This window comes from Staurois parvus, unplaced genomic scaffold (assembly GCF_062004578.1).
Source record: "Staurois parvus isolate SC_StPar_1 unplaced genomic scaffold, SC_StPar_1.0 ptg000151l, whole genome shotgun sequence".
NCBI classification, from domain to species: domain Eukaryota; kingdom Metazoa; phylum Chordata; class Amphibia; order Anura; family Ranidae; genus Staurois; species Staurois parvus.
In genome coordinates, this window is record NW_028317947.1 from 17733908 (window position 1) to 17753259 (window position 19352).

General features: G+C 43.5%; 1 protein-coding gene across 1 annotated transcript in view; it reads right to left on the reverse strand.

Annotated features, from left to right (window-relative positions):
• The window catches only part of LOC149464558 (integrin alpha-IIb-like), a 55241-nt gene that overhangs the window by 4383 nt on the left and 31506 nt on the right, over positions 1 to 19352 (reverse strand). The window contains exons 17-28 of the mRNA XM_089674557.1: positions 16882 to 17033; positions 13987 to 14112; positions 13802 to 13869; positions 9590 to 9737; positions 9201 to 9287; positions 8264 to 8343; positions 7897 to 7977; positions 7103 to 7208; positions 6794 to 6940; positions 5299 to 5466; positions 2919 to 3032; positions 1369 to 1470 (exon numbers count right to left, since the gene is read on the reverse strand). Coding sequence (XP_089530683.1) covers positions 1369 to 1470; positions 2919 to 3032; positions 5299 to 5466; positions 6794 to 6940; positions 7103 to 7208; positions 7897 to 7977; positions 8264 to 8343; positions 9201 to 9287; positions 9590 to 9737; positions 13802 to 13869; positions 13987 to 14112; positions 16882 to 17033 — 1379 coding nt within the window. The remainder of the gene's footprint in view (positions 1 to 1368; positions 1471 to 2918; positions 3033 to 5298; positions 5467 to 6793; positions 6941 to 7102; positions 7209 to 7896; positions 7978 to 8263; positions 8344 to 9200; positions 9288 to 9589; positions 9738 to 13801; positions 13870 to 13986; positions 14113 to 16881; positions 17034 to 19352) is intronic.

Genomic DNA, 19352 nt, shown 5'->3' on the forward strand with positions numbered 1-19352 from the left:
GAGATGAAACAATTCACCCTACATAAGTTGTACCTGTGTATCTAAAGGTATCTGTTTCCCCCTACATCCATTCAAAGTGCAGAATCTACACAGGATGTCTCAGCTCTGAAAAGCAGGGAGTGAAGTTACATCAGCGAGGAGAGCTCTGAGAGCTTCACACAGGAACAGAGCTGAGGCTGTCAATCACAAGTTGTACCCTCCCTGTCACTATTTTTCTCTTGGCATCAGGAAACCTCATCAGAAGGGATTCAATACAAACTATAGAGTGATATGCTTTATTATTAATTCATGTCTGAGGTTTACAACCACATTAATACTCACCTTATGGTTCTGTCCTGGTCCTGTCCTAGCAACGGCATCTTGTTCTGAGTGGTGGTCTTTGTGTCTCTTCATTGGCTGTTCTCATCCTGGCACTCACAGTCCGACCTGGTGCTGTAAGCTGAGCTGTGCATGTGCAGCTCAGTGTACAGCACCGGAGAATACAGCGAGCAGGCAGGTAGGGGCATTTTATTGCAGAAGAGACAGTGCTTGTCTCTCCTACAATAAAAGCCTGCCTGCTCACTTTTTCTTACAGCGGAACTTCAGTTCAGCTTTAAATACAGAGCAAGTGTGCATTATAAACCTAAAATTTCAATTTGCACTAACTGGCATTTGCCCACCACACCTGCTACTACTGCAGAATTGTCATAATAAATGTTTGAATGGATGTATGGACTAGGATATAACCAAGATTAGGGGTTAACAAGCAGCTCATTATTGATTGTAGGTATTTTCTAACACAGAAAAACTATGTAGGTCATCAAGAACAAGTACAGTACAAGGGCGGACTGACCATTTGGGCACTCAGGCACTGCCCGAGGGCCCGAGGTCAGTAGGGGGCCCCATGAGATGCCCCTGGTACCTTTCATAGGCTTTTTTGGGTGTGGTTTGAGTGTGGGCGAGGACAGAGGGGCCCCATGATCCCCTATTGCCCAGGGGCCCCATGAGTTATCAGTCCGCCCCTGGTACAGTATGTACCAAAAAGCAAACACTGATAAAGTTTGGTAAAATATTAAATAGTGGGTTAGTTATGACAATAAGACGTTCTTTCATTGTTGCTCATCATTCAACATGAGAGCTCTTGTAGCTTAATTTTACAGCACAAGAGAATTCATTCATGACTTGTAAATTATTATTATTATTATACAGGATTTATATAGCGCCAACAGTTTGCTCAACGCTTTACAATATAATTCAGAGTGTCTTTTCTCAAGGGGCTGCACATTCGGTGTATAGGTGGACAGGTCCTTAGTTGGCAAACAATTTATTGACAATTGTGTTTAATGGACCTCCAAAAGTTCTCACTGCTAGAGGTCCCAGAGAACGTACTTGCTTTTCTGTGTCCTTAACAGCGACTGGTTTTATCCTGTAGGGGACACCGGTCACCTGGAAGTAACCTCGGGAAGTCAGTTTGAAGGTCTGCTGGGGTCTCTGTTGGAGAAAAAAAAATTTAGGAGAAAACTTAAATTATAAGTAAATGTAATCACCAAAATTCACATATTAGCTTCAATATGTTAGTGTCATTTCAAAAGTAATATTTAATTTAAAAAAAAATCTGAAGCCAAATCCAATTAATTAACATTCAGTAAATAATCAAAATATTACAATCTATTTAGACCTCTACTTAACAAATGGAGCCTCTTACACACCAAAGGCTGAGCTCACATGGTCGCTACAGGGTCCAGCAGTAACAGAGCCCAGAATGCTTTTCTACCTCGCATGGACAAAGCACAGGTTCATTTTAAGGCTTTCCACATGGTTCCCAGCTCCCTCAGTGGGTCACAATTTACTAAGTATAAATCTGAACCTAGTATGCCAGCTTTGCCACTGATCCTGATCTCTTGACCTGCATGCTGTTCCTCAGCAGTGCCTCAGCAGATATCAGAGAGGATTAATTTGACAAACAGGCGACTGGCAGAGATCAGCAGTGGCAGATGCTGTGTTTTTCTTAGTACAAATTTCTTTAACCTCCCTAGCGGTCTGATTATGTCCATATTTCTGTGCTCAAAGCGGTACATTTTTTTGCATGGAAATCTGTCCGAACAAGAATCTAGTAAACATCCCGGGTAGGATAAAATTGGAAACACGAAATCATAAATTATAATTTAATAAATAATCATAAAAAATAATAATATAATAATAATAAAAAATTTAATTCAATAATATAATAAAACCAAAAACACAAATTTGAAATATAGCGCCAAGTTCGCACATCACTGAGCAAAGTCGCAAAATCATTTTCAGTGTTTGATGACGAATTTCCCCACGATCATTATCGCTCAATTCTGCAAGTGGTTCTAATTTACTATCGCTGTTCTCTAGCTGGTCTAAAACCGATTTTGACCTAAAGGGACGCTTTTTGGACGCCATGGACATTTCTCAGTTTCCAGGCAGAAAGAACAGTAAAAATGCAGGCAGGGCGCCGGACAAAGCACTCGGGACAAAATGTATGTGAAATGGTTTGATACAGCAATGTTTTACTATGTGATTTTAGTGTATTTAGTGAATGTCACTTTTTGTCATTTTCAAATTTCCCGCCAGTTCCATCCCCTGTACATCTCAGCGCTCTCAGGGGATGGAACCCAGAAGACAGATGCCTGCATCCACCGGAGGACATTGCCGGGGACACTGCAGGAGGGACATCGCGGGAGCACAGGACAAGGTAAGAAAAGAACAGATCCCAAAGCAGCTCCACATGGTAAGCCCAAGTGTAGCTCGGGGTTACCGCTTTTGGTACTGAAACTTTACCCCGAGCTACACTAGGGAATACCTCCAGGGAGGTAACAAATATATTTTACTTAGAAGCATCGGAGAAACATTAGGTCTGCTTTAGGCAGCCCCTGGTTGGCAATCACCACTATGCCAAATGATTACCTTACCTTCATGAAGCTGGAAATCCATAGGATGGACTCAAGTGTTACCGTCACCCTCTTTCCCTTACCCAGATTCTCTATGAGACACTCGGCCTTCCAGCAACCTGAGTCACTGCAGCTCTGTAACAAAAATATATTCATCCTGTATGTATAGTACATGAAAAAAAAAAGAAAAATGTAACCACTTGCCGTTTAGTGTACATATATAAACGTCCTAGACAGCAAGTGGTTATATCAGGACCATGATCCTGGTAAGAGCTGATTCCCACATGTGCAGTACGGATTGAAGCTCAGCTTTCACAGCTAATTGATACAGTAGTTGTTCAGTGCTTCAGGTCAGGTTCACTTCAGGTTCAGCAAAACAAAAAGAAAGCGCACCAGCCTTGCACATTACCTCAGTAAAATGTGATTTTATTGAATTTAAAAATATAGTTACAAACAGAGAAGTAAAACAAGCGTGTAAAGTTCTTAGCGAGACTTAAACAGTCAGAGACCAGTGCAAGTCTAACCACGAGGGAAGATTCTCAGAGTCAGGCTGACGCGTTTCGAAGGGAGTCCCTTCTTCCTTAGAGCTGACTTGACAATGAGAACCCTGGGACAGAGGTTGGACCCTCCCACTTGGGTTGGGCAGTCCCGGGGAAGGAGGAAGGACAAAGGTGTAATTAAAACATGCTTGCACAAGCAACAATAGAACGAAACATCATGAGGTATGGTAAAAGACATTTAAAAACATTCAAAACATTAAACGCATCAACGGCATTAAAAACTCGTGGTTAGACTCGAGCTGGTCTCTGACTGTTTAAGTCTCCCTAAGGACTTTACATACTTGTTTTACTTTTCTGTTTGTGAGTATATTTTCAAATTCAATAAAATCACATTTTACTGAGATAATGCTCAAGGTTGGTGTGCTTTCTTTTTGTTTCGCTTTACAGTATTGGCCGGGCATCCCCAGCCTTGTTTAGAGCCGCACAACCTTTGATGCTTTAGTGGTGAACTTCTTAAAGTTCCAGGTCCATCCATACACCCTTGTTCTGGGTAACAGAGCGCAGGAGGTGTTGTTTTTTGTTTACTTTAGGTTCAGGACAGGTTTAGATCAGGTTTGGATCAGGATGTTATCCTGTTCACAACTGATGACATGTGCGGTTTAGAAACGGTTCCCATAGAAGTCAACAGCCTGTAATCCATACCTGAACTGGACCGCACTGCTCAGAAATCGGACAGGACTCTTTTTCTTTTACAAAGAATTTAATTATAGAATAGATAGGAGCAGCGAATCAGTCAAAAACAGATACATTGACCAACAGGAATAAAACATACAAGGTATTCGATGAATATTACAAAATACGTACTGATGGAGAGACATAGAAATAAACAGCATACCTAAGTGCCGAGTACAGAAAGAGGAAAAAAAAAAAAGGGGAGAAAACAATAAGTTGCAAAAATGGGACGGACAGGACTCTTTTTCAATCTGCACAGATTTTGCAGTGCCAGTGCTCTGGACATATGTGAACAGGCACCATAGGAAGCAATGTCATGTAGATTGGATGCAGTTCAAAACGCACAATCCGCATATATGTGCACTGGCACTAAAGTTTATTTTAAAGCTTTTTAAAGCTTTCTTGTGAGAGTGATCAGGCCGGCTTTACAGTGCTTGGAAGGTAAGCACCCACCCACAGTAAGCAGTCAGGATAGCTGCCCAAAGGGAAGATGGAGGAACATTCATTCACTAATCTACTCTGTGACGATCGGTCCTGGAAGTAACGAGGAGTTAGTTACTTCGGTTTCAGTGCTGTCATTCATTCATTTTTTTAAGTCATGCTATGTGAATGGGAACATGTAACAAATATAAAGCAGATGTTATCCAAATTTGGCTGCAAAAGTGGAAATTCACTTTGGGGTCTATGTATAAAAAAAAAAAAACACTTGTGTCAGTCTTTCACACGGGCACAATTAATTTTTACTATAATTTGCTTCATACATTTATTTCCTAGGACCATTAGTGCCATCTAGTAGCAATAATGCTGTTTTTTTTTTCCTGATTTAGATATTTCAGGAACAATACCACATTATTACCAGCAGATGGTGCTGAGAATTCTAGGAAATAAACATATTTGACAAATTATGGTGAATATCCTTTGCATCTGTCCGAATAATTGACATATTCACACAGCAGTTTTTTTATGCATAGACTCCTAAGTCCACTCCTGTCCAGTCATGTCTGACTGATGACTGGAAGGACGTGTAAGCATCAACTACATCTGCAGCAGATCGATGCATAAAGTTAGCAGGTTACAATTACATTGACACATATTGTTTCTTTCTGATTCCATACGGTTTGCTGTCCTACCAAACCACACAGTGGAGATGATATAGTAGTGATTGTTACCAGTGTAGTAGGCTGTTTTTGCTGGGGTCCATCTTTATTGCTTGTACTGTTGTCGGTCCCTGTATTCCCACCATCTTGATCCATGCCTGACACCTCTCTCTTCTTCAGGCTATGATCACCTCCTTTGCTGAAGTTTGAAGGTGTTTTAGTTGGTTCTACAACGTCCAGCTGAGAAGCAAAAAAAATTAAGATTTAGCCAATGGCAGCGAACTACTTTCAGAATGGTAACATTATCAAAACAATCACTATAGCACAAAATGTTAAATATTTAAGAATGTGCTTTGCCCAAGGGGTTCACTTAGTTGTTTGTTTGCTTCCAACCTGTCTAGAGCAAAGAGAAATAGCCGTTATTTTTAGGTTCCATCAGGGGCGGACTGACCATTTGGAAACTCGGGCACAGGGGCGGACTGACAACTCATGGGGCCCCCGGGCAATAGGGGATCATGGGGCCCCTGTGTCCTTGCCCACACTCAAAAAAGCTTATGAAAAAGGTACCAGGGGCATCTCATGGGGCCCCCTACTGACCCTGGGCCCTCAGGCAATGCCCGAGTTTCAAATGGTCAGTCCGCCCCTGCTCGGGCACTGCCCGAGGGCCCGGGGTCAGTAGGGGGCCCCATGAGATGCCCCTGGTACCTTTATCATAGGCTTTTTTGAGTTTGGGCAAGGACACAGGGGCCCCATGATCCCCTATTGCCTGGGGGCCCCATGAGTTGTCAGTCCGCCCCTGAGTTCCATGCACACTGGTTTAAAAATCGCTGCTTCTACAGGAGTTTTGCACTTTGTCTGTAGAAGCAGCTCAATGTTATCTTATTTAAGTGGTTAAAATCCCATAAAATCTTTACCTCACCTTAAAATATTCGCTGGTGATCCAGCCATGAAGGTCCTTGTTCAAGCACTTCCTGCTAGTGGGTGACAACATTCTGTCCTAGTCATGCAAGACTTTTACTACCTTATTTTTATTTTTGTATCTCTTTCTCTAGGTGATTAAACACCTAAAATCCACGTTTTAACCAAAGCTATAAAGTTGATAACACCACTCTTTAGTCTTAGGCCCCTTTCACACAGGCGTTCCGTATGTCCATTTTTCATCTGTCCGTTTAGAGATCAAAAATGGATACCCATGTATTTCTATGGACTAGTGGATGTAAACAAACATCTGTTAACATAAATTTTTTTGTGAACACAAGAAACCCCTATTTTAATTCCATAAAAAAAAAACAGAAATGGACGAAAGATGGATGCAACTGGATGAAAAGCAGATGTAAATGGATGAAAAATGCATGAAAAACGAATGAAAAAAACAGATGAAAAACGGATGTAAACTGCTGTAAACTGAAGAAAAACTGATGTGAACTGATGAAAAATGGATGTAAACTGATAAAAACGGATGTAAACTGAGGTTTTTTCTTAAAAACAAATTATAACTGAACTGATGAATATAAATGGAACTCCCATGTGAAAGGGGCCTTAGGATTGTGAACATTACTTTCCTGACCTGTAGAATGTTGAGATCAGCAAAGGTACAGTTCAGTTGTTCATCAGGCTTCAGACGCAGTGGATACAGGAAAATGTCTCCTTCATAGTGTTCAGGACTCTCAATGACCAACTTGACGTGGACAGTGCCTGGACCAGCATTGTGCAGCTATTGATAAAAATAAAATGGCGTTATTATTGGGATTGCTTTGTCATTTTGATGCTTCACTTTGATTTGACACTGTCATACCCAGAAAAACAGTCCCTCTGAATGAGGGACAATTGGAATGTATGGGTCGTAAAATATCAAAAAAACCCTTTAAATGATTACCTCATAAACATGTGTCGCTATTTCCCCTTTGTCCAGTGGCTTATTAGATTCTTCTTTAGGCTTCCAGTTGGATAAGGGGAGTACAACATCAGATGGGTGCGAATTCCTGGGGAATGATGGAGTAATAAAGTGGTTGTAATCCCTTATATATATCCAGTGAAGTGACTGGCCTCAGGTCATACACAGATGTGACACAAATCCTCCTACATAAGTTGTACCTGTTTGTCTGTCCCCTACATTTATTCAAAGTGCTGAATTTATAATGCTTGTCTGACAGTTAAAAAAAAATGGGACAGGGAGCTGAAATTACACACTGCAGAGCTCAGTGAGGAGAGCTCTGAGAGCTGATTGGATGGAAGAGACACACCACCCTCCACACAGAGCACAAGAGCAGAGCTGAGGCCGTCAATCAGCTGGAACTCTGTCCCCTGTGAACATTTTTCTCTTGGTGTCAGGAAAACTTGCCAGAAAGGATTCATTCTGTTAACAGAGGAAATAAGCAGCAGACAGAAATGACACTTAGAGCTCTTAATTGAAACACTATAGAGGGATATGCTTTGTTCATATTTCTTGTCTGAAGTTTACAACCACTTAAAATTATTCATCAATATTCCTCTAAATGCATGCAATAAATGCATACAATTTTAGATCAAGAAACTGTGAAGAAGGTAAAAGTGCCAAAGTGGTCCTTTCCCACTTGTGATCTAAGGCAACCTGTACATTAGCCATGTATTGTTGCAATAATACAACCTCAACAGTAATGTAGTTCAGCAGTAACATCTTATTGCACTTACCCCAGAAGGTCTAGTGATATTTTAACTGTCACTTTCAAATGCACCCATACAACCAGACTACTTGAATTCTGACTATTTCGGCTGAAACAAACAAGAAAAGCATTTAACCATCACATGAAAACCATGCAACCACTAACTCATGTACAGTACTAAGTTAAAACAGTTCTATGCTTGTTAATTTACAGCCCTAAATTTAGGGGCCTCTTTAAAGCCTTTCATTGTGTTTTACTGCACACTCATTCATGTGTTATTTCATACGTTGATGTGCATTACATTACATCAGACAAATAATTTTGATCATGTAGAGTACATCATTAAAAATCACAATATGAATATCAAAGGCCATCTGACAGATTGGAGGTCTCACCTTTTGATCTGCATTGGGAAGGAGAAATTGCCTTCACTGTCTTCCAGGTCACTGATACTCAGCAGAAGCCCTGCATGGATCTATACATGGAAAAGAAGAGGACAAGCAGTATATGGTTAAGGAAGCTCGCAAACTGCAGCCAAAATGTAATGCCATGTCCACACAGGTCCAAATTGCTTTAATGCTTTAACTTGGCCGAGGCAGAGAAAGAATGTGTTGGATAACGCAAAACAAAAGCTAATTCGGTCTATAGAAGGCCAACATATCAAAGAACTTCAGTGCTCACCTCTATACAGTAAAGCGTTTGGTTGCTTTGGTTATTTGGTTACTTGTCTAGTTGGGAACTCAAATCAAAATTCATAGTCTCATAAGTTAAACTCAACATAAGGACACATTTTCGAGTTCCAAATAATATTTTTTGGAGTCTCAAAAATGGTTCCTTGAAGTATCACATCTTCTGGTTCTTCAGAGCCTCTACTCCTATAGGGCCCAGCCTGCAGCCCCTTGGCCATGTGAGGCACTATTGTACTTGTTGTGCGGCCCCTAGAGCTCAGCAGTCCTTAGTAGGAGTGAGAGCATTGAATTTTAAAGAGGTTGTAGTGGGAGTGATCTCTGGCAGTCTTGTGTTACCTGTCTTCAACCTCCCCTGTCTACGGACATTGAGCATTTCCTGTAGTATGTCTTCAGTCTCTATTAGTCTTCTGTAGCATTACATATACTGAATATTATGTGTGGCCATTTGGTTGTGCTAAGGGCTGCAGTTAAGGCCCCCTACAACCACCACTGCTCTACTCTGTAGTTCCAAGCAGATTAGCATTTTTGGGTCAGATCCAAACCATTTTCTTTATTTCTTACTGAATTTGACTCGGTAACCTTACCTAATTTTATTTTCTCAGTGTACTTTTCTTTTTTCCATCCTCACCCATGTATATCTCACCTTTGCTCCGTTCTTCATGGGGTTACCCAATTCACACACCACAAGTTCTGTGTCATTTGCTTTTCTTGGAGTGCACAGAATCTTCTCCTAGAAATCCATAGCAACATAAAATATTTACGGAGACAGAAATTTGTTGTCATCATCATCCTATCATCATATATGGAAGTAATGTTAAAGAAGAAGGCATAACACCACCCAAATAGCCAACAGGTAAGGGAGTAATGAGAGAGGTCAGGGAAAGAACTGTTGAGTTACAGAGTAAGGTCCGCTGGTGTTATTTTCATCATGTTCAACTCTCCTGGAGTTGGACGTTTTGTGAGATAAACCAATATCACCATCAAGGATTTGTCCCAGGTTTCTTTAGTGATAAGGCCCATAAGTATACTCACTTCAGTGTCTCCCAAAACCTGCATGTAGTGAGCCCCAGTGGGAAGTGTGGCGTGTAATTCTGATTCGTAAGCCCCTTCTCCGAGGTTTTCTGCATCAAAGTATATTTTTACAAGATTGTCAGCGCCAATAACAAGTGGATCTTCACCCCTAAAAAAGAAGGCAAACAAATAGAAGAGTAGTTTGGGTGCAATATTACCAAATATCTAGAGAATTTCCACATATATGCAGCGCTTACTCCCAAAGGGGCCACTTGATGTAAGAAACTGTGCAATAATGAATCAATCAGTGGGATACTATTATTGCTCTAAGTTCATTAAATGTTAGACAGCATTAGGTGATAGTAACTCACAATTGGCAGTTATGCACAGGGATACATCAAATAGAAATATCAGCAGCAAATGATGATAGAGCAATGGCTAAACAGTTGACCTGTTTGGCTCTGTAAATGTTCCAAAGGTGCACTTTTTGCATTTAACCTGTAAAGGGTGTCCTTAGCTAGGGAAATACCTATGGGTGATCACCGTGACAACAGTCAGTAGTTAGTAGACTCCTTTTTTTTCAACCTTCTGCCAGCTATTTGGTGGGGCCAAACTTTGTGTTGGTGCACTTAAAATACTTCCTCATTAAGAATTCAGAATACAGTGGTACAGTGTTCCTATATGACAGCTGGTCTCACTCTGAAGGCATAGGTAATGTAAAGCCAAACTGCGGCCGTTCACCAGTCCTGTGTGCACAGCAAACTCCAGTCCAGAAGCTTAGCAAACTGGGACTCCTATGGTAATATCATCAGTGTGTGTCTGTGTAATTGGCTCTCAACAGACTAGGTTTCAGTTTCAGGCCCAAGGTTGATGGGCCTCTGCTTTACTAAACACGGCTCAGCTGAGGTAAATTCTGCCTTGGTCCTCCCCCAGAAAGAGCTATTCCTTCTTTATTCTGCCTGGGAAAAACTAACTCTGGTTTCTGCCTGGGAATTGAAAACCTTCCCCCATCTGCTACAATAGCCAAGTCCCTCCAGTGATCCCAGTTTCCCATAATTCATCACTGTTATGGATCCAAGTCTCTATGTTGCGTTGTGTCCTGCAGACTTCCTCTACTGGATGGAAGCAAAACAGCACTGGCAAGACCAGCACATGTAGCAACTGTAGTTCTGCAGTGGCTTTTACCCTTCCAGCTAAGCACTCAGCTACATGTATAATCTAACAGCAATAGATCCAATGCCTCAACGGTTAATTGACTGGGTGATATAATATTCTGATAATACATTGTGTGAGAATACATATTCCCCCCCAAATTCTGTACCAAACATAAATCAGTAATGTCTTATAACAGTGGTTCTCAACCTTTCTAATGCCGCGACCCCTTAATACAGTTCCTCATGTTGTGGTGACCCCCAACCATAAAATTATTTTCGTTGCTACTTCATAACTGTAATTTTGCAGTGGGAGGACTAGTGCCACATCATTGGTGTCAGTGGAAGGAGTAGTGCCCCATCACTGATGTCAGTGGGATGAATAGTGCCCCATCGTTGGTGTCAGTGGGAGGAATAGTGCCCCATCGTTGGTGTCAGTGGGAGGAATAGTGCCCCATCGTTGGTGTCAGTGGGAGGAATAGTGCCCCATCGTTGGTGTCAGTGGGAGGAATAGTGCCCCATCGTTGGTGTCAGTGGGGGGAATAGTGCCCCATCGTTGGTGTCAGTGGGGGGAATAGTGCCCCATCGTTGGTGTCAGTGGGGGGAATAGTGCCCCATCGTTGGTGTCAGTGGGGGGAATAGTGCCCCATCGTTGGTGTCAGTGGGGGGAATAGTGCCCCATCGTTGGTGTCAGTGGGGGGAATAGTGCCCCATCGCTGGTGTCAGTGGGGGGAATAGTGCCCCATCGTTGGTGTCAGTGGGGGGAATAGTGCCCCATCGTTGGTGTCAGTGGGGGGAATAGTGCCCCATCGTTGGTGTCAGTGGGGGGAATAGTGCCCCATCGTTGGTGTCAGTGGGGGGAATAGTGCCCCATCGTTGGTGTCAGTGGGGGGAATAGTGCCCCATCGTTGGTGTCATTGGGGGGAATAGTGCCCCATCGTTGGTGTCAGTGGGGGGAATAGTGCCCCATCGTTGGTGTCAGTGGGGGGAATAGTGCCCCATCGTTGGTGTCAGTAGGAGGAATAGAGCCCCAACATTGGTGTCAGTGGGGGGAATAGTGCCCCAACATTGGTGTCAGTGGGGGGAATAGTGCCCCATCATTGGTGTCAGTGGGGGAATAGTGCCCCATCATTGGTGTCAGTGGGGGAATAGTGCCCCATCATTGGTGTCAGTGGGGGGAATAGTGCCCCATCATTGGTGTCAGTGGGAGGAATAGTGCCCCATCATTGGTGTCAGTGGGAGGAATAGTGCCCCATCATTGGTGTCAGTGGGAGGAATAGTGCCCCATCATTGGTGTCAGTGGGAGGAATAGTGCCCCATCATTGGTGTCAGTGGGAGGAATAGTGCCCCATCATTGGTGTCAGTGGGAGGAATAGTGCCCCATCATTGGTGTCAGTGGGAGGAATAGTGCCCCATCATTGGTGTCAGTGGGAGGAATAGTGCCCCATCATTGGTGTCAGTGGGGGGAATAGTGCCCCATCATTGGTGTCAGTGGGGGGAATAGTGCCCCATCATTGGTGTCAGTGGGGGGAATAGTGCCCCATCATTGGTGTCAGTGGGGGGAATAGTGCCCCATCATTGGTGTCAGTGGGGGGAATAGTGCCCCATCATTGGTGTCAGTGGGGGGAATAGAGCCCCATCATTGGTGTCAGTGGGGGGAATAGTGCCCCATCATTGGTGTCAGTGGGGGGAATAGTGCCCCATCATTGGTGTCAGTGGGGGGAATAGTGCCCCATCATTGGTGTCAGTGGGGGGAATAGTGCCCCATCATTGGAGTCAGTGGGGGGAATAGTGCCCCATCATTGGTGTCAGTGGGGGGAATAGTGCCCCATCATTGGTGTCAGTGGGGGGAATAGTGCCCCATCATTGGTGTCAGTGGGGGGAATAGTGCCCCATCATTGGTGTCAGTGGGAGGAATAGTGCCCCATCATTGGTGTCAGTGGGAGGAATAGTGCCCCATCATTGATGTCAGTGTGGTGGAGGGGGAAATAGTGCCCCATCTTTGGGGTCGGGGGGGGAATAGTGCCCCATTGTTGGTGTCGGTGGGGGGAGGAATAGTGCCCCATTCTTGGTGTCAGTGGGGGGAGGAATAGTGCCCCATCGTTGGTGTCAGTGGGGGGGGAGGAATAGTGCCCCATCGTTGGTGTCAGTGGGGGGGAGGAATAGTGCCCCATCCTTGGTGTCAGTGGGGGGGAGGAATAGTGCCCCATCATTGGTGTCAGTGCGGGGGGGGAGGAAATAGTGCCCCATCATTGGTGTCAGTGGGAGAAATAGTGCCCCATTGTTGGTATTAGTCACACAAATGATGGGGCACTATTCCTCCCACTGACACCAATGATACTTACCTTGCTGACCCCTGCTCCAGCCTGGGCTCGCTCTCTCACTTACCTGTCAGCTGTCTTCCTTCTTTGGCCGCTCTCCTCTTCACTTACTCCGGCAGTTCCCTCGATCTTCTTAGATCTACGCGCACTGCCGCTCGGCTCCTCCTCTCCAAGCTCCACCTCCTCGCCGGTGATTGGCCGCCTGTGTGCCTCTCCTGAGCTACAGTTCCGGTGGCCAATCAGCGGCGAGGAGGCGGAGTTGTTGAGGGATCCCGGAGGTGTGGCCAGGTGACAGGGCAGCGTGTCATCCCGCCCACACATCAACTGAGTCAGAGGAGCGGTGTCTCGGTTCCTAAGACCATCGGAAATATGTGTTTTCCGATGGTCTTAGGCGACCCCTGGGAAATGGTCGTTCGACCCCCAAAGGGGTCGCGACCCCCAGGTTGAGAACCACTGTCTTATAATGATATGATCGTTGTTTAAAATATTACTTAACATGGACCATCGCCAGCATCAGATACACCCTTCCGACTGCAGCAGACTGATGACATCATTTTAACCTAGACAAAGTCACTAGACTGAAACTCAAAGACATATTTTTAATGATAAAGGTAGATCCTTTTGGAAACTGTTTTTGTTTCTGTATATTATGACATTCAAAGAATGTATTCATGCAGAACTGTAAAGTTACTGAAAAGTCTCATTTAAGACAGGGGGACTCAAGGCTGTGAGGATTGATGATATGTCGGAGGGGAACTCACCAGCTGGCTCTCAGCTGCAGGTCAGGAATGCAGATATTGTCTTCTCCACAATCCAGTAAGATATGTATCTAGAACACAAGGCCAGGAAATACAATTTTCACAAAATTGATTTAATTGCAGTATGGGAGCTGACACAAATACTTATAAGTGTACCTGGCTCTGAGGCTACATTATCCATAGCTCACCTGCTCTTGTAGGAAGGTGTTCCCATGTATTATAGGTGGCAAGGCACTAGAAGATGGTGCAGTATTCAGACTGAAGTTTACACTGACAACTATTGGGCTTAGCTTATCCTTAAACTCATTTTCACTCTGAAATAAATTACAGGATAGAATTAATAGGCTCAGGTTAGTTATACAACGTAGGATCTGCACATTGTGCAGAGGCAATTGGTGGAGTAGAAATCCCACTGGAAGCCATATACAAATTAAGCACCAATACATCTCCTTGTTGTTGGGTTATTTAACTTGTGTTTATATATATATATATATATATATATATATATATATATATATATATATCCGCAGGTTTTACGCCTTGGTTCACAAGAAACTTCATCACCACACGCTGTTCCATGCACACCCTAACACTGTTGTCTGCCATCTTGATTAATGGTCTCTGGACTGGCCCACGATAAGTGCGCCTCCTATCAGTAATGGGACACACTTGCCACTTTCTATGTCATGTAGTACTGCCATGCTAGCAGCCCTTTTCATACCTGTAAAATTAAAAGTCTGGGTTTGACTTGAACGCCCCTTGTGTGTGTGTGTATATATATATATATATATATATATATATATACACACACACACACACACACACAAGGGGCATTTCAGGCACAGTACGGTAATGAGACGCTCAGCCGCAGTAAGACATTTGAATAGTGTAAGCGTTTCAGAAATGACTGTCTGTCCATCAGTGAAGATCCCGTCCGTGGTGGTTCCCAGCCCACAGCAGTCATCCCTGTGAACATTCAGCTCATGGGACGCCTGTTCCTGGAAAATTGATGTTTAAACCTGTTATGAGATTGCACAAGAGATGAATCTTTCTGTGGGAACAGTGAACACAATCATGATGAAGTGAAGCCAGCTGTCCTAGAATGGTTATGGAGTACTGACAAATTTTTTTATCTTTCATTAGTTAAATGCTAGAATAAGTGTATAAATGTAGATGGGGAGTATGCCAAAATATAAATGCAGTTTCCATTCCTTGAAATGTATTCTTTTATTCTATAAACTCAAAAGTCCTGGTTTGACTTGAATGCCCCTTGTATATGTGTGAATGCCCCTCATATATATATGTGTGTGTGTGTATGCATATACTCAAAAAAATTAAAGGAACACTTTTTAATCAGAGTATAGCATCAAGTCAATTAAACTTGTGGGATATTGATCTGGTCAGTTAAGTAGCAGAGGGGGCTGTTAGTCAGTTTCAGACAACCCCAAAAATAGGAATGGTTTTACAGGTGGAGGTCACTGACCTTTTTTTCCTTACTCATCTTTTCACTGGTTTTGCATCTGGCTAGGGTCAGTGTCACTACTGGTAGCAGGAGGCGATACCTGGACCCTACAGAGGTTGCACAGGCAGTCCAACTCCTCCGGGATGACACATCTATACGTGCCATTGCCAGAAGGTTTGCTGTGTCTCCCAGCACAGTCTCAAGAGCATGGAGGAGATTCCAAGAGACAGACAGTTACTCTAGGAGAGCTGGATAGGGCTGTAGAAGGTCCTTAACCCATCAGCAGGACCGGTATCTGCTCCTTTGTGCAAGGAGGAACAGGAGGAGCACTGCCAGAGCCCTACAATATGACCTCCAGCAGGCCACCTGTACGAATGTCTCTGAGCAAGAAATCAGAAACAGACCTCATGAGGGTAGCCTGAGGGCCCGATGTCCTCTAGTGGGCCCTGTGTTCACTGCCCAGCACATCGAGCTCAATTGGCATTTGCCACTGAACACCATAGTTGGCAGGTCCGCCGCTGGTGCCCTGTGCTTTTCACAGATGAGAGCAGGTTCCCCCTGAGCACATGTGACTAACTTGAAAGGGTCTGGAGAAGCTGTGGAGAATGTTATGCTGCCTTTAACATTTTTCAGCATCACCGTTTTGGTGGTGGGTCAATGATGGCGTGGGGAGGCATACCCATGGAGAGACACACAGACCTACAGGTTAGACAATGGCACCCTGACTGCCATTAGGTATCGGGATGAAATCCTTGAACCCATTGTCAGACTCTATGCTGGTGCAGTGGGTCTTGGGTTTCTCCTGGTGCACGACAATGCCTGGCGTCATGTGGCAGAGTATGCAGGCAGTTCCTGGAGGATGAAGGAATTGATACCATTGAATGGCCCCCGTGCTCTCCTGTCCTAAATCCATTAGAACACCTCTGGGATATCATGTTTCGATCCATCCGATGCCGCCAGGTTGCACCTCAGACTGTCCAGGAGCTCAGTAATGCCCTGGTCCAGATCTGGGAGGAAATACCCCAGGACACCATCCGTCATCTCATTAAGAGCATGCCCCAATGTTGTCAGGCATGCATACAAGCACGTGGGGGCCATACAAACTACTGAATATCATTCTGAGTTTCTGTAATTAAATTTCAATAAAATGGACTAGCCTGCTACATCATTTTTTCACTTTGATTTTCGGGGTGTCTTTGAATTCAGTCCTCTGTAGGTTGATAATTTTAATTTCCATCAAATAATGGGGCATCATTCCTAACACATTACCCAGTCCATATCAGTATAGATATCCAGCATGATATTTTTCCCCATTGAGATCTGATGAGTTTTCAAAGTGTTCCTTACATTTTTTGGAGCAATGTATGTACTGTGTATATGTGTATATATATATAGCCTAATGGTTTGCCAACAAAAGAGAACAATTTTACAACCACTGAGAAAATCACATAGCTCTGACCATAACGCTAAATGGTAAACCAGAGCCAATGGGACCAAGAAAATGGTACTTCTTTACTTTAAAAAAAAAAAACATGATTTGGTAATGATAACAAGAGCTGAGCTGATTGAGATGTCATGTGAAATTCAACAACAGGTCCACCTATAGAGGCAGAGTACATACCCGCAGATAGGCACTAACATCGTTGCAGGTCCTCTGTGAGTTGCTCTGGATGTCCATAGTGATTCTTTTGCTGGGCTGTGAAGAGTCAGTGAAAAGAGTTCTGCGGAGAAATTTGCTCTTCTGGCTGTCCAGCTGGATGTCAGCGGACAGGCCTTCATAAAGAGACACAAAGCCGTAACGGGTATTAAGCTCGGTAAAAATGACACCTACTGTACATCTCTGTATTAAACTAACAAACTTTATTAAACTAACAAACTTACCTAGGTTTACCCACAATTGTCCCCAATCAACCTAGCCATGAATTAGATTTATACCCTTGTCAATTGTAATCTCCTGCTTGAAGCTTACTTGCTGCTACGTGGAATTGCCTCTGGGCAGAAAGTAAGGGAACGTGAAAATTTAGGGCAGATTAATGTTACAGATTGCTGTGACGCAACGCTGTGCCCAACCTCTGCCCTTCTCATCAAAGACAAAGGACCAGCCAATCTCACACCGCGCTGTCACTTGCGTAACAATGCCACTCTCAGCTTCACCCTGCATAAAGATTTTCCAGCTAGTAGGACCACAATCTATGTGCCAGCACCCTGAGAGCGATTGTCACTGGGTTAGGTTAATTACGCAATTAACCCTTCAAACTGCCACCACCGCCTTTTTACAGAGAAGGAGGAAGCTCACAAATCCTAGTAATAACACTGTGATTTTAGCATAGACGTCTGCAACACACACTGTCACCACAGACAGGTATAGTCAGAGAATTATTATATACAGTAGCCTTCAAGAGACAGAGATTCTTTAGTATGCACTACTTTAGTACTGTCTTTAGAGACAGTTTGAACACTTTTCAAATTAGGTTTTATCAATAAAAAGGTCAAAATGGTGCAATTTAAATATTTACAGAAATGGATGTTACAAAGATATCAAAACAATAAAGCAACAGAGAAATAAAAGAAAGGAGCTAAGAAGGCATAATACAAGTCCTGATTGTCCAATTGTCCGAGCAAAAACATTGCCTTGGCTCTCAAGTCCGTTAAGATGTTCCTTGGTTGATGTTAAATTAGCGCTCTCCTTCACTAGGCCTGTCAGTCCTTTTCTATGATATCAAGGGGGTGTGGACAGAGACCAACTGACCAATAATCCAATTTAAGGGATGGGTGTTGGGAGGTCACCAAACTTATGACCAAGTCCCAACTACAGTTTTACAGTAATATTAATAACCTCCAATACGTAAAGGTGGTATTCTGATAACTGGTAGATTAATATTCAGACTTGTATTTCGAACCCAGGGATACCAAACACAGCGTACCTTGGTCACCCAGGAGGGAGGAGACTGCGTTCTCCCTTTTCCTATGTGCTAACATAGTCATGTATGACCTTGATTTGTTCGGTATGATATTCCTTATTCTAATATATACCTAATATTAATGTGCCCTGTTCTTGTTAAATTCTATGAATTGTATGTGGAATTGTTACATGTTGAATAGACGTTTTATGGCACACTCTACATTCCTAGCGCTCTAATGGCCTCACAGGTCATGTGTGATTGCTTGACTGAGTTATTATTGTTTTACGATAGGGCAGAGGAAAGTGTTTTCCATGGTTTGTGGAAAACAGACACCCTGCCAAGACTAATTAGCTTTTTACAGCCCTGGAGCTGGCATCTATTTGTGTTTTAATTAGGATAAGAGGCTCTTTTGAAGTTCGTTACAACTTACAGCTACAAATTCCAGTTTTCAGGAGGAGGGAGGAGGGGAGGAAGATTATTGCTCATGAAAAACAAAATGCTGAGACCTTAACAAGATGGCTGTGGCACACAGCTTCCATGTCTCTATTGCGCCAAATTGTTACAATTGCAAACTCACATTGTATAGTTTATGGCCAGCATCAAAAAAATCTTTCCCACAAATTATGTTTCTACTTTCCATACATTGCAATCTTTTTGTACAATCCCTGTAAATTTTTAGATTTATCAACAGATGTATAGTGCAAGTGCTCTGTAGCAGGAGTCTGCTGTACTTGCATGGGTTTCCCCCACACTCCAAAGACATACTAGTAGGTTGACTGGCTTCTGTCTAAATTGGCCCTAGTATGTACAATGTGTAACCCAAGTGTTTACAGTTTGACTATGCCCACGTGTTATCACATTCTGCATGCTGGTCCCAAGACAGAGCAACTGGAAAGCGTTAGGCTGTGGCGACCTACCTCATAAAAAAAACTTTTTGGAAAAGTGTATCTGACATGATGCCCAGAAATGCATATAATGCATACATATAGTGCAGGGGCCTACCTAAACCATCCTGGCTACAGCACTGCTCCTCCTCTTCCTGATTAAACAGGAGACACAGGCAGCAGAGGAAGCCATAAGCTCCCACTGTTGTCAGTCAAAATCCTGTCAGGAGGGTGCAGGGGTGTGGCTTTCTGGTGTTGTGTGCGTCTATGGACACACACAGCCTGGAGCGGAAACGCCCACACAG